Source organism: Papilio polytes, unplaced genomic scaffold (genome assembly GCF_000836215.1).
Source record: "Papilio polytes unplaced genomic scaffold, Ppol_1.0 DF824269.1, whole genome shotgun sequence".
Lineage (NCBI taxonomy): Eukaryota > Metazoa > Arthropoda > Insecta > Lepidoptera > Papilionidae > Papilio > Papilio polytes.
Genome location: NW_013524935.1, coordinates 767,085 through 780,195, shown reverse-complemented (window position 1 = coordinate 780,195; position 13,111 = coordinate 767,085). Strand labels below are relative to the sequence as shown.

The window sequence follows — 13,111 nt, the reverse complement described above, 5'->3', positions numbered from 1 at the left end:
TACATTAAAATGCCTCCTCTTTTTTTTAAAATTTTAAGCTATTTTTTTCTCTTATTTGACAACCAAAAATACAGATACAAAATAGCTTTTACAGATAATTATTGCAGTGTTATTTGGTAAACTAGTTGACCTCAGTGCAAGGTAACATAGATGCATATTTCAATTGACATTTCGATTAACTTAAGAATTCTAGACCACAATGTTGGTCACTAATTTAATTTCATGTGATATACACCTAGACCTCAAAGGTATTTGGCCACCTATTAAAATTCATTTTATAAATATCTCATTCAGTGACACTATTTCATGATTATTTTAGTGGTAGAGCCCGCTTTAACATCTTCGCACGTATGAGCCGGCTCGCCCGGTGTAATACCACGACCACACAGGAAACAGGCGTGAAGTGGAAGCAATTCCGCGTTTCGTCTGATGAGTGTGGTGCCGGAGGCTTCATTTTAACCCCTTTCCCTTTCCGCCCTTTTCTTTAGAAAAAAGGTTGGGAAGGAAAAGTGGATTTGACGGTGGAGGAGACGCATGTCCTGTTTATGTGCGTCTCCTCCTCCGTCAATTAAAGGTAGACAACGCATCTGTATTTGCGGATGTTTATGGGCAGCGGTTGCTTTCCATTTCGGTGGACCTCGTTTGCCACCTTATATTATAAAAAAAATTAAAATCTTTATTAATATTGTGGGTTACCTATTTTGTTTTTCCATTGTTTGTTTTTTTTTAATATCGGTAGACTTCAAGTATTGGTATGTAATGCGTATATTCTGATCAAATAACACTAATTAACGTACCAATATTTTTAGTACTTATTCTATATTTCACTGGTTTTTATTTCTCAACTAGCTTACGCCCGCGACTCCTTCTGCGTGGAATTTAAAAAAAGAACAAAAGTAAGTAGCCTGTGTGTTCTCCTAGACTGTCCTCTACATCTCTACCAAATTTCATCGAAATCCGTTCAGCCGTTTAGGCTACAAACTCTAACAAACATCCATCCATCCATCCATCTAAACTTTCGCATTTATAATATTAGTATGATATAAAATTAGTATGATTAATATGATAATTAAGAAAAATGCGACTTCAAAGAAAAACCTTGAAAGTTCGACAAAAACCCCATCTTATTTTGACAAATGTCAATAAAATGTTTTGAAAATTGTTGTTTGTGTTGTAGGTAAGTACTTTTTACTGTTTTACAAACGCATGGCCACATTTGAGCTAGTGTACGTTTTATTAGAGTGTACAGTAGTAATACAAAAAATCAATAACCCGGTCAGTGTGCCTCCGGGGACAAAACTGTCAAGAAAACTATTGGTTTAGTCGAGTAAATATTAAATGAAGTCGGGTAATAAGTGTAGTGAAATATTTTAAGGAAACTGTTTGAACTGATTAACGTGTCACTTTAATCTGATTTTTTTCATAAAAAATACCTTGGACTATATGTATATATATTTCGAAATTAGGCAACACTAGTGGTCCCAAAATGTTTGAAAATTAATTAAGATTTATTTATTACAATGTTTCGACAAATAAAAAGATGGGAAGACGACCTACCGAAGGGATGGAGACGATTAGCGTGCGATAGAGAGACGTGGAAGAAACTAGAAAAGGCCTATGTCGAAGGACAACCTGATACGCAATTGGATGCTGGAAAATGAAAATGTACATACATACTTTATTTAAAAAATAAAACTTTATATTTTACTCTAACTATTTATATTGTTTTTAATAAGTTGTAAATATTGTAAATTGTCAGCGAATAAAGGCTTTATCTTATCTATCCATTAGAAAGTTTTAGTTTCAACTGCTTTAGATTTATTGTGTATTTGCCAGCTGTCAATGAAAGGTTGCTCGAAACGTTCTTGTGCTAAATTCGCGCGTGATTTTTATCAATTGCGAACATTACTTCTTAATGTTAGTTTCCGTTTGTACAAAGTATTAAAGGCCGCCAGATAATTTGTTTAATTCAGACCAAAAACATCAAGTTTTTTTAAAGTGAATGTACAGTTTTTGTTCCAAAGACATTTAAGAAATATATAGATTCGACATACGGCGGGTCTCAATAACGAATAATCGACGTCCCAATCGATGCAATCCATGAATCGATCTCAAAAGTCATCCAATGTCATCGGTCTGTCTAAATATTGTTTACTAGTTCCCGTGCGGCTTCATCCGCATGAAATTATGAAAATTTTATTTCATTGTTTACATTTGTCAAATTATCAATAGCAAATGTCAAAATGACATGACATACCTTAGCAATCTTGCTTTCTTGATGTTGGCAGCAACTTATGGTTTCTTTCCCACATTACGGTTGTTATCCAAAATATTTTTCCCCTGAGTTTAATGGCGTGAAAACATATAGCCTAAAGCGTGACGTAAGTGTAGGGCTTTTTATTAATGAAAGGATTATTCAAAAATATGCTGTAATTGCTGACATCTTAGGCAACGAAGAAGTATGTGTTTACGCTTTATTATAATAGTATGGAAGTATAGATTGAAACAGTATTTCAAAAAATTTGATCACGGGTTGGGATTACCGATTGATAAAATTGCATATTCAAACCGGCTGATAGTGAACATCGTTTTTTCTAAATGTCTCAGGTTAAGTGTCAACTATGCTTCCTCTGTATATTTTTAAATCTCTTTGACTAAACCACACCTTTTTACCCTATAGTTTATTTAGTACGCATGTATTCCTCTTTATTGTTTCTTCTTTATGAAGTTAAAAGAATGATGAAAATTGTTGTTTACGTATTCACTTGTTTTTATTGTGTAATCACGCTGATTTTTTAATTTGAATATTCAGATTTTACTTTATTTCAGTTATTCTTATTTTGGCATCGTTTCATGTCGTTAATATGCGCCTTGTGCAACAAAGATAAAAACTTGCGTTTTATGCTGACGGTATAAATTACTTAGGTCATGATCACGGCATTGTCATTTTTGGGTCAATACTTAGTAAACTGTCGAAATCAAATAGCAGAAATGTAAACTGAATTTTGTTTGCTCAGATATCAGTTGATTTGTTCCTTAAAAAAAAGATCGAGCAAATGTTACTTACAGTTTATTTGCTGTTAATATTTGCGAAGTAGTATTAGAAAAATGGATTATGGTAAGTTCTTAGAAGCTTTCATTTTGGTTTTAACTTAAAGATTTGCTAATAATTTTTGTAAGGCGTCACAATCGCGACATTTATTTAAAAAACTTTCGAGAAGAATTTTGAAAAAAATAACTACCATTTTTCCACAAATTTATTCCTTTAATTGTTTTTAATTTTTAAATACGTTGCATTTTTTGTGTCATTCTCAGCATACAATTTACAATTAAACAGCTTCTGTGATTCTCGAATTATTTACCAAGATAAATTTTGTTGTGATGCACAGTATAAAATATACATGAATATTTTAGCTTCATTTCCCTATACAAATAATAAAGATAGAAAAAAATACAGTTTTTCAAGTAAATCTTTTTCACCATTTTTAAAAATCAAACCCATTTTTAATGTTTACAAGATTTTTAATCTACAAAACTTTGGTAAAGGTTAACATATTCCTAAAACTATAAAAAAACATTATGCCCCATTACATTCTCCGAGGACCTATTTAAATTATTAATTGTCATGTACAAGTAACCCTAATTCTGCCTTACACTAAATTCCCATTGGCTTAACTAATACATTATAATGCAGCTTGTAATATTACAAATACATTTTCCATGCTATTTGAGAATAAATTATTTATAAATTTTATTCACTTGAATGAATAATTGTTTTTATCATATATTAAATTAGAAACGTCAATACTATACAGTTACCCATCAATAACTTAAATCACAGATTTTTCTTTTTATTCTACATAACCTAATTTTCATCATCGTATCCTTTTCCAATCTTCTTTTATCATATCCGCACCCTTTTCAGCTATCATGTAAACTGGAGCGTTTGTATGACTCGAAACTATGTCTGGCATGATACTGGCATCAATTACCCTTAATTTTGCAATACCATGCACTCTCAGTCTTGAATCAACAACAGCTGTGGGATCGCTGGCCAGCCCCATTTTACATGTACCACTTTGATGGTATATTGTGAACGTAAACATCTGCGCCTGACAAGCGAAGTACGCGTCACTCCCGAACGGACCATACTTCAAACAGTCTTCTATCGGCACGTCGTACAATTTTGTACCCAATTTCTTCATCGACGGCTGTCTTGATATTTGTATCGCAACTTTAATACCTTCGACTATCTTCTGCAGATCTTCTGGATACTCAAAGTAATTCGGTATCAAAGTCGGATGAGCTTTAGGGTTTCTGCTCGATAACATAACTCTGCCCTTCGATTTAGGTCGCATTAACATCGGGAAAACCATAAATACATCGTGTTTTTCTAAAGCTGCGTACGTATCCATGTAGATCTCCTCATCGAAGCCGAAGTTCTTTCTTAACAACGGATCTGCGTTTAATCCGCCGCTAATGAAGAGAAGTTCCATGTCAGGCCAGCTGGTGGAATTGAATTTGTCTTTTAAATCCATGAATACAAGTGCTTCACAGCCGCCAGGAATCGATAGTGGTCCTGTATGCGTCCTCATCCATTTAAATACTAAATCTAAATGATTCAAGATGTACTCCGTGTTTAGACTGAAATTTTGTTTATTAACCATAAACTGGACTCCGCCAGCAGCTATATGATCCATCAAATTATATCCAACTGGTAAATCTTTTACAACGGGAATATTCATAGCTTCTAAATGTTTCTTAGGGCCAATTCCTGACAACATTAACAGCTGTGGCGAATTGATGGCCCCAGCAGACAAGATAACCTCTTTCTTTGCTAAAATTTTGTATTTTCTGTTACGTTTTTCCATTTCGATGCCGATTACTTTACTTTTTGTTTTGTCGAAAATGAGTTTCGTCACCATACTATTTTTAGACACGTGAAGGTTGTTTCTTTTATTAATAGGATGTAAGTATGCTCTACTTGAACTATGTCGTGTGCCGTTTTTCATAGACAGTTGTAAGAATGACACTCCTGATGGGTTGGCGCCATTGTAGTCCCCGTATTTGAAGCCCATTTCTTGTGCTCCTTTCACCCATGCTTTTGATTTAGTTGTACGATATGGAGAGTATTCAACATTAAGAAATCCATCGTGTCCATGGTAATTAGGATCATCTAGTGATGGTATATTAAAGTTTTCTACTTTTTTTAAATATGGTAGAACGTCGTCCCATCCCCAACCTCTGTTACCCATTTGTTCCCATTTATTGTAATCGTTGGAGGCTCCTCTCGTGTATATCATGTAATTGAGTACACTCGATCCACCGACTACTTTACCACGTGGCCAGTTGCATTGCTGATTCTCAAATCCGGCACAATATTTGCTCGACGGTTTCGTTTTATAACCCCAATTCGCAGTGGTGAATTGTAGATAGTTTGCTAAAATTGGTATATCCATAACGAAGTTTTCATTGTTACCAGCTTCGACTAGTAACACTTTCCAGTCGGGTATTTCTGTGAGTCTATTGGCTAGTACACAGCCCGCGGTTCCTGCTCCAACGACTATGAAGTCATATTCTGTTAGCATATTATTTTGGTCGGGTGGTTCACTGTCAAGATGGTTTGTGCCTTCTCTTAGAAATTGCATGAATGAAGAAACTGGATTTGCGTTCTGTGTTCTTGTTGGTAAAACGATAGTTAGCAGTAGCCATATCGTTGGTAGTGCTGCATTTGGATACCTCATCTGAAATTAGAGAAATCAAAATTTAATAAAACAATAACAAGTGTTAATCTTACTTCTTAATTAAAAACTTTATATATCCTAAACTGCTGAATGGATGTCGATGATATTTAGCATAGATGAAGAAGATAATCTGGAAGAAAGAATAATGTGTTTTTGCGCTCACTTTCTTTTGTAATTTCACGCAGATGGAGTCCCGGGCGAAAGCTAGTAACCAATACGATAAGGTTATTTGTTATTTTTAATAAAACAATAAAATGGGTAAACGAGGACTTCCTGTTTATTACATTTATTAATATTTGAAATAAAGGGACATCGTTTGACTTAACTTGTACATTACATAATGTTAAATTACACTTAAGGTAGTAGATTAAATAGAATTGATATGAGGTAAATTTTAAGTTAAACGTAATGATCTCATGAACTTCAAAGAAGATTAATTACAGGTCTAGTCACGTAACTTAGTTAAGGATATACTGCACAATGTCTCTTTGACCATCCCCAGGATTTACAAACAGAATATAAATAAGTGTTTGAATCTAACAAGCACGTATGGCAATATTTTTTGCAAATTCACATTAACATACAAATTAGTAATATGGTTACAAAAAACATAAAGAAATCTACATGATTGTTTAGATTTTTAACTATTTGGATGTATCCTGTATTCTTGAAGGTAATTCAGTCTGTGCTATAAATCAATACCATTTATTTAAAATAACAACAATACACTTTGTAATTGTGACCCAACACATTATTTAAATACTAGCTGTTCCTGAGTGGCTTCATCCGCATAAAATTATGACAATCTCATTTTATTGTTTACATGTGTCAAATTATCAATAGCAAATGTCGAAATGACATGACATGACAAAACTTGGCAATCTTGCTTCCTTGATGTTGGCAGCAACTTATGGTCTCTTTCCCACATTAGGGTTTTGGCGTGAAGGCGTGAAAATATATAGCCTAAAACTTGATGTAAGTGTAGGGCTTTTTATTAAAAAAAGAATTATTCAAAAATATGCTGTAATTGCTGACATCTTTGGCAACAAAGAAGTGTGTGTTTACGCTTTATTATAATAGTACAGATTTATGACATGGTTTTAAAATATCTGAATTCTACTTGTTATATTAATAATCAGACAGTAGCCAGATGTCAGAAATAAGGGTATTGGGTCGATTACACGACGGCCATATTGGGAGTGACGGATGGAGGATAGTTGCCACATAGAAGGGGTTATTGGTAAGATTATTCTGTACAAATTTGAAGAAAACATAAGAGCTAAAGAAGACTAGATTTGATCTACTTCGCCTTATTTTTTTAAATATTGTCATTTAAACGATATCTACGGTTGTGTAGATGCGCACAGAGCTCACGCATTGCAGCATTTTATTACGTAGCGCTGGGTTTTCATACGTCATTGTGCGGAGGGACATTGGTTTCGTTAACATTGTGAACGAGAATATTTTCGTTCTCCCTTGTACGGGTCCGCGGAATGATGTACAATGGAAACCAAGCTTAATACTTCTTGGTGCATGTCTCTGAATACTGATATTAGTGTTTACGATGGATAATTTTCCAATGCTTGGCTCTCGTAACGAGACGGATGCGTCTCACGCCCAACTCTATGTTCATGTCTATAAAGTATTCGCATTATGCCGGAGTAATAAAACTATATAGTAAAGAAGTTTTTGGTTAAAAACCTAACCTATTTTTTTGGCGTATTTATTACATACTAGCTGTTGCTAGCGACTTTGTCCACGTGAAATGTACTAATATGCATATGTTACTCAAAGATAAATTACCTTTCTAGCGGTGAAATATTTTTTTAAATCAGCCCAGTAGTGTTTACGTGAATCGAATACATACAAAACAACAGGGAAATTTTTAATATTAGTATAGAAAAGCTGTTGCCCGCGACTTCGTCCGCGCAGTAAAAAAACATACGAACTATGAAAAACAAAAAACAACGTATAACTCGCTAACCTGACATATTTCGAGGATGAACTGTATCCTATGTGTTCCACAAAGATTTGTTTTGTTTTTGTACCAAATTTTATTTAGATATGTTAAACCGTTGCAGAATTATCGAGAAACATGAAAAAAAAACAATTTAATAGTTTCCCCGGGTACCTTAAGTATTTCCGGGATCAAAAGTAGCCTATGTGTTCTTCCAGATTATCTTCTACATCTATGCTAAACATTGACGTCCGTTAGGCAGTTCAGGCTACAAACTCAAACATCCATCCATCGAAACTTTCGCATTTATAATGTTAGTGTTAGTAAAATTCCTAATATTGCAATAAGATATTTTGTTCTAAGAAATGTAAATAGATAATTTTATTCTATTGTATGAATATGTAATATTTGTGGTATGAATATTTAATTATTTAATAAATTACAATTATATAAGTAAAGTGACGTGTACGGAAAATTTCTTATCACAATGAAGAACTTTTTGTTTTCTTTCATAAACTTTTTCAGACAAAACAATACTGTTCTCGAAAAATCCTCTAAAAGTTATTAAAACATTGTAGAACTTTAGAAAGGTGCATCTATTGTACAATACAAGTATACAAACGATATGTTTTATATAGATTTATTGATACAAATCTATACTCTATCATCACCAGCCCACTATACGTCCCCACCGAGGGGCTCGGAGCCTACCCTAATAAGGGGTGACTAGGCCATAGTCAACCACGCTGGCCCACTGCGGGTTGGTTGACTTCACACATATCTTTGAATTTCTTCGCCGATATGTGCAGGCATCACGAAGTTTTCCTTCACCGTAAGAACGTCGGGTAAATTATGTCCGTACGAAAAATCGAAAATCACATTGGTACATGGCGGGATTCGAACCCAAGATCTGTAGATTACAAGTCAAGTGCTTAAACCCCTGAGCCACCGACGCTCTTATACTAAATCTATACTAATATTATGAAGAAAAGTTGTTAGTATAAATGTACATATGAAATTGGAAAAGCACAATGGTACAAGATCGAACCCAAGATCTGTTATATGTCAGATGCATAACCTATAAGCCACCGAGGCTTAAAGAGAAAAACTCTAACGTAGACATGATATTAAAAGACCTTCTTGGAGTTGTTTTAATGTCCTTTACGTTAATTAAATCAACACGCGTTTTAAGTGGGATGAAAGTTGTGGGAAATACCAGAATGCGTCAGTGTAGTTAAAATCCTTGGCGATCGTGGATTGTAATGTTGTATTCGTAGAGCTGTTATAGTTTGTCTAAATAATTTAGATTAGTTTGACAATTCATTTTAAATTCAGTAGGGATGAGTTGTGTAAAATCAGTCATGAATCTTATCGATTTTCGATTTTTATTCTTATAGAAGTTGGAATCGTTAGATTTATAGTTATAACTTATGTAATAAAATAAAAAACAGTGTTTTCTGAAATTGATAATGACCATAACAAATAATGAGAGTAAATAAATGTTTATTACTAGTACAGCCGTACGTAATCGAATTGGATTTCGATATTATTTCTGTCATCGCTAAATTCTCTACACTATAATCAATACTAGACTTGTCCTCTAAATTAGTTAATAAGAAAATAATAATTTTAGTTGAGTTCGATAATTATTTAAATCGAATTTCGATAGGTCAAAATTGTTCGCTATGCGTGTTTGTTTCGTCACTACGGTACCTGTCTATTAAGTACGGCATTTGCTTTCATACAAATTAATTCGATACTTTATATGCGTCATTTATCAAACTAATCTATCTTATTTAGACAAAATATAGTGGAAACGTTTCCAGACAATTGTCTATTTTAAAGAAATTTAATTGACTTATTAAGATATCAAGTAGTTTCATGACATCGCTCATGTTATCTATCGCTAGTTTGTACTACCTTATAAAAGACTAGCTTTCGCCCGCGACTCCGTATGCGTGAAATTAAAAAATAATATAAAACATAGCCTATGTTACTCAATAACAACTTTTAAATGGTGAATGTTTGACATCGGCCCAGTAGTTTTTGAGTTATTCCATTACAATAAAAAATTCGAATCTTTCCTCTTTATAATATAAGTATAGAAGTAAATATTATAGAAAATTAAAATACCATAAAGCGTATTACTTTATGTATATGAATGGGATTTGAATGTATATATCAATTTTTAGTTTTCCTCTTTATAATAGATTTAATTTAGTATAGAGAAACTTTGTTATTGTTTAGCATTTTCAAACCTGTGTTAAGATTGGGTGTTTGTTCGCTGAAATGCAGTTACCTTTTTCTAAGTTGGGAATTGAAAAAACGTCTGTTTTTATACTTTTAGCTATGTTTATTTTCACAGGAGTTTTTACCTTTGTCTAATATACTATAAAGAATTGCATGTTTCCTAATATACTATAAAAAATTGCATATTTTAAAATTTCTCGTTACTTCCGTATTAGAGTAATACAGTCATGTGCAAATTTTATTTAGTATAGACAAATGATTCATGTAATTAATTTTAGTTTTTGTTTACAAATGTAAATATTTTTTTTTTTACAAAAGAAAAATCAATATTGCGGTTGTAAATTACATAATAGAATTGTACATTATAAAAACACCAGGATAAAATCATAAGGGAACGTTATTACTTTGGGTTAAGTTAATAAAGAACAGAGGGTCAATCTGGAATCGTAATAGTTTCAAGAACTTATCAGTATGAGATTTATTGTTCTGACTTTATGTCCGATAGGAAATCTACCCAAATCTAATACAAATTTTGTTGATGATGTTATGAAAACGTTATCACAAATATTCGTAATGAGACCTCAAAAGAGAGAAGGCGGATTAAAGTTAAAAGTATTTGCTTGTACAACGCGGGGACACAACGGTCGTGTCAATGTCGGTAGCCAACGGGGTCGCAAAATTCGGTTTCGCGTTCGAAATCCTTACGGTGCACCCGGCTGCATTTTCAGGCAGCATCGCTGGGCCTATATATTGACAGAACCAGACTTTGACTCGATTGATACTGACTGAGACCAGACACCTGCAGGAGGTGAAGCAAATCATCGAGCTTGTAAGTACCATTTCCCCTCAATTTACAATATTATGCCCTCCGGTGCATTCGTAGTTCAAGGGTACCCGGCACCCGTTTGTAAGGCACAATAAGATAAGAGGAAAGAGTTATATTAACGTAAATGCAACAATTGTTAGAGAAAATAGACGTTATGTCTTTTAGGACGTAAAGCTTGAGCTTGCTCCACCGGTAAAGACATAGTCCTTGAGGTAAGGAAGTTACGTCTATTTAGTGGATTTAATTCATAAAATGCGTGTTAGCGCATCCAACAATGTTGTTTAAACACACGCGAATAATTACTATAAATAAATTATCCTTCGGAGAGTAATCGCAGGATATTGTACTGTTTCGGGATGATTTAGTTTTAATTTACTTAAAGGTAATTTAAACAGTTGCTCTCAGACATAATCTAATTGATTCTCATAGTAGTCTATGGTTGTTTGTTTCTGTTAAATCCATAGATTCAAACGGCCCAATGGGAAAATTCTTTTGGCCCGATTTTAGTTTGCGTTTTAATTGTTGTAACTTAATATTTACTTAAGGAACAGACATGTATTATATCATTTTATAGACTGTACTTATTGCACCAAAAACGTATAGATTTTAAATTTGAATTTTTTTGCCAACCCTGTTGAATTTATTTTACTTTTCTCCGAGCCCTTGACGATTGTACTAAAGGTGTTTCAGTATTATCTACTTATTACGAGACATCCTGTATAAGTTGAGTGTTATTTTTATCGCATTTTCGTATTATTGAGTAGGTGTTAAGATTTGACTGATCAAAAGTTTTTTTTATTCCGCGCTTTGCAGGCTAAAGCTAATTGATGGAATAATGTGAGAAAAGCAGTGTAATAGTATTTAATTATTACGTAATTGTTTTCATAATGTCAGGTTTTGGAAGGTTTTATGCTTTATTTATTACTAGCTGTTCCCATGCGGCTTTATCCGCATGAAATTATGAAAATTTTATGTTCAAATGTTATTGTCAAATTATTAATAGCAAATGTCAAAATGACATGACATGACATGACAAACCTTGGCAACCTTCCTTCCTTGATGTTGGCAACAACTTATGGTCTCTCCCACATTAGGGTTTTTATCCAAAATATTTACCCTCTAAGTTTAATGGCGTGAAAATATATAGCCTAAAGCGTGACGTAAGTGTGGGCTTTTTATTAAAAAAAGAACTATTCAAAAATATGCTGTAATTGCTGACATCTTAGGCAACAAAGAAGTGTGTGTTTACGCTTTATTATAATAGTATAGATAACTCAACTTAGATTATTTTAGACAGATTTAAACTTGGGAAGAAGGATTTGAGGAAGATAATACTAGTTTCATCTTTTTGCATGCACTGTGACGTAGAATTGTTACTATTATTTCGAATTTAAACTTTTGCATTGCATTGAAATGGACAGAATTGTTTATATATGTAATGAATAAAAAGAATAGACCGATTTATAAATTGTTTTTCCAATATAATATTTATTACTCGATTTTAAAAATTCCCCTCACTTTAAATTATATAAAAGATATCTTTTAATAATAATAATAATAATTGATAATGAAAATAGATTTCTTACAAGTATGTATCAGTAATAGTTATAGTTTACTGTTTAATAACGTTTTTTAATATAATTGCTGTGCTACAAATGCATTATTAATAATTTAAGACATTTGTAATTATTGTATCACATTTTAAATATTTATGCGTTTTGTCGGTTTTTTATATATTTTTTTTTTCTCTATTTATATCGCAAGTTCATAATTTTTCAGTTTTCGTAAATTGCATTACGGTTAAAAAATTGTTTTTAATTTTATTATTGGAATTTTATCGCATTATTTTATTTATTGGTTCCGTTATTTTTTTAAAGAATTAAAATTACTTACATTTTGATAATTTAATAATAATCCTTGTTAACACGGCACATGTAATACCACAACACTAGCACTTTAGAGCTCGTAAGCACGATCAGGACCTCTCCTTAGCCGCCACTGTTGCCGTGAGGAGAGTCGACTCATGTTTTATTTACTCGAACAAATCGCTACGCACCGCATGACACTCACCGTGACCTTTCTTTACCGTACAAGTACAACATAAACTAATCCAATATATTTGAATATCATATTCGATTTCAAAAATATAATTTTTTTTTATTATTTTTTTCAAGTTTTAACGTGCTTTGCGTTAAAGCAATTGTATTATGAATGTCGATTGAAACGGAACGTAATTCAATGTCTGTGAAACTAGTTTTGATCGTTTGCGATAATTACGTTTTAAAATGATGATGAAAAATAAATAAAGTGCATACGATTAGTAATTCTTATGCA

The 13,111-nt window shown here is 32.8% G+C and overlaps 2 protein-coding genes across 2 annotated transcripts in view; one reads left to right on the top strand and one right to left on the bottom strand.

The window, feature by feature from the left end:
• LOC106107315 (flotillin-2) overlaps positions 1 to 13,111 on the top strand; it is a 164,263-nt gene that overhangs the window by 18,295 nt on the left and 132,857 nt on the right. The window lies entirely within an intron of this gene.
• LOC106107281 (glucose dehydrogenase [FAD, quinone]-like) lies at positions 3,503 to 12,948 on the bottom strand. The gene is made up of 2 exons (XM_013288077.1): positions 12,671 to 12,948; positions 3,503 to 5,744 (listed from the first exon to the last, which is right to left on the bottom strand). The coding sequence occupies exon 2, from the start codon at positions 5,742 to 5,744 to the stop codon at positions 3,876 to 3,878; it is 1,869 nt and encodes a 622-aa protein (XP_013143531.1). The 5' UTR covers positions 12,671 to 12,948; the 3' UTR covers positions 3,503 to 3,875.

Excerpts from the sequence above, each read along its gene's own strand:
- LOC106107281 (XM_013288077.1), bottom strand. The coding sequence starts at position 5,744 with ATGAGGTATCCAAATGCAGCACTACCAACGATATGGCTACTGCTAACT.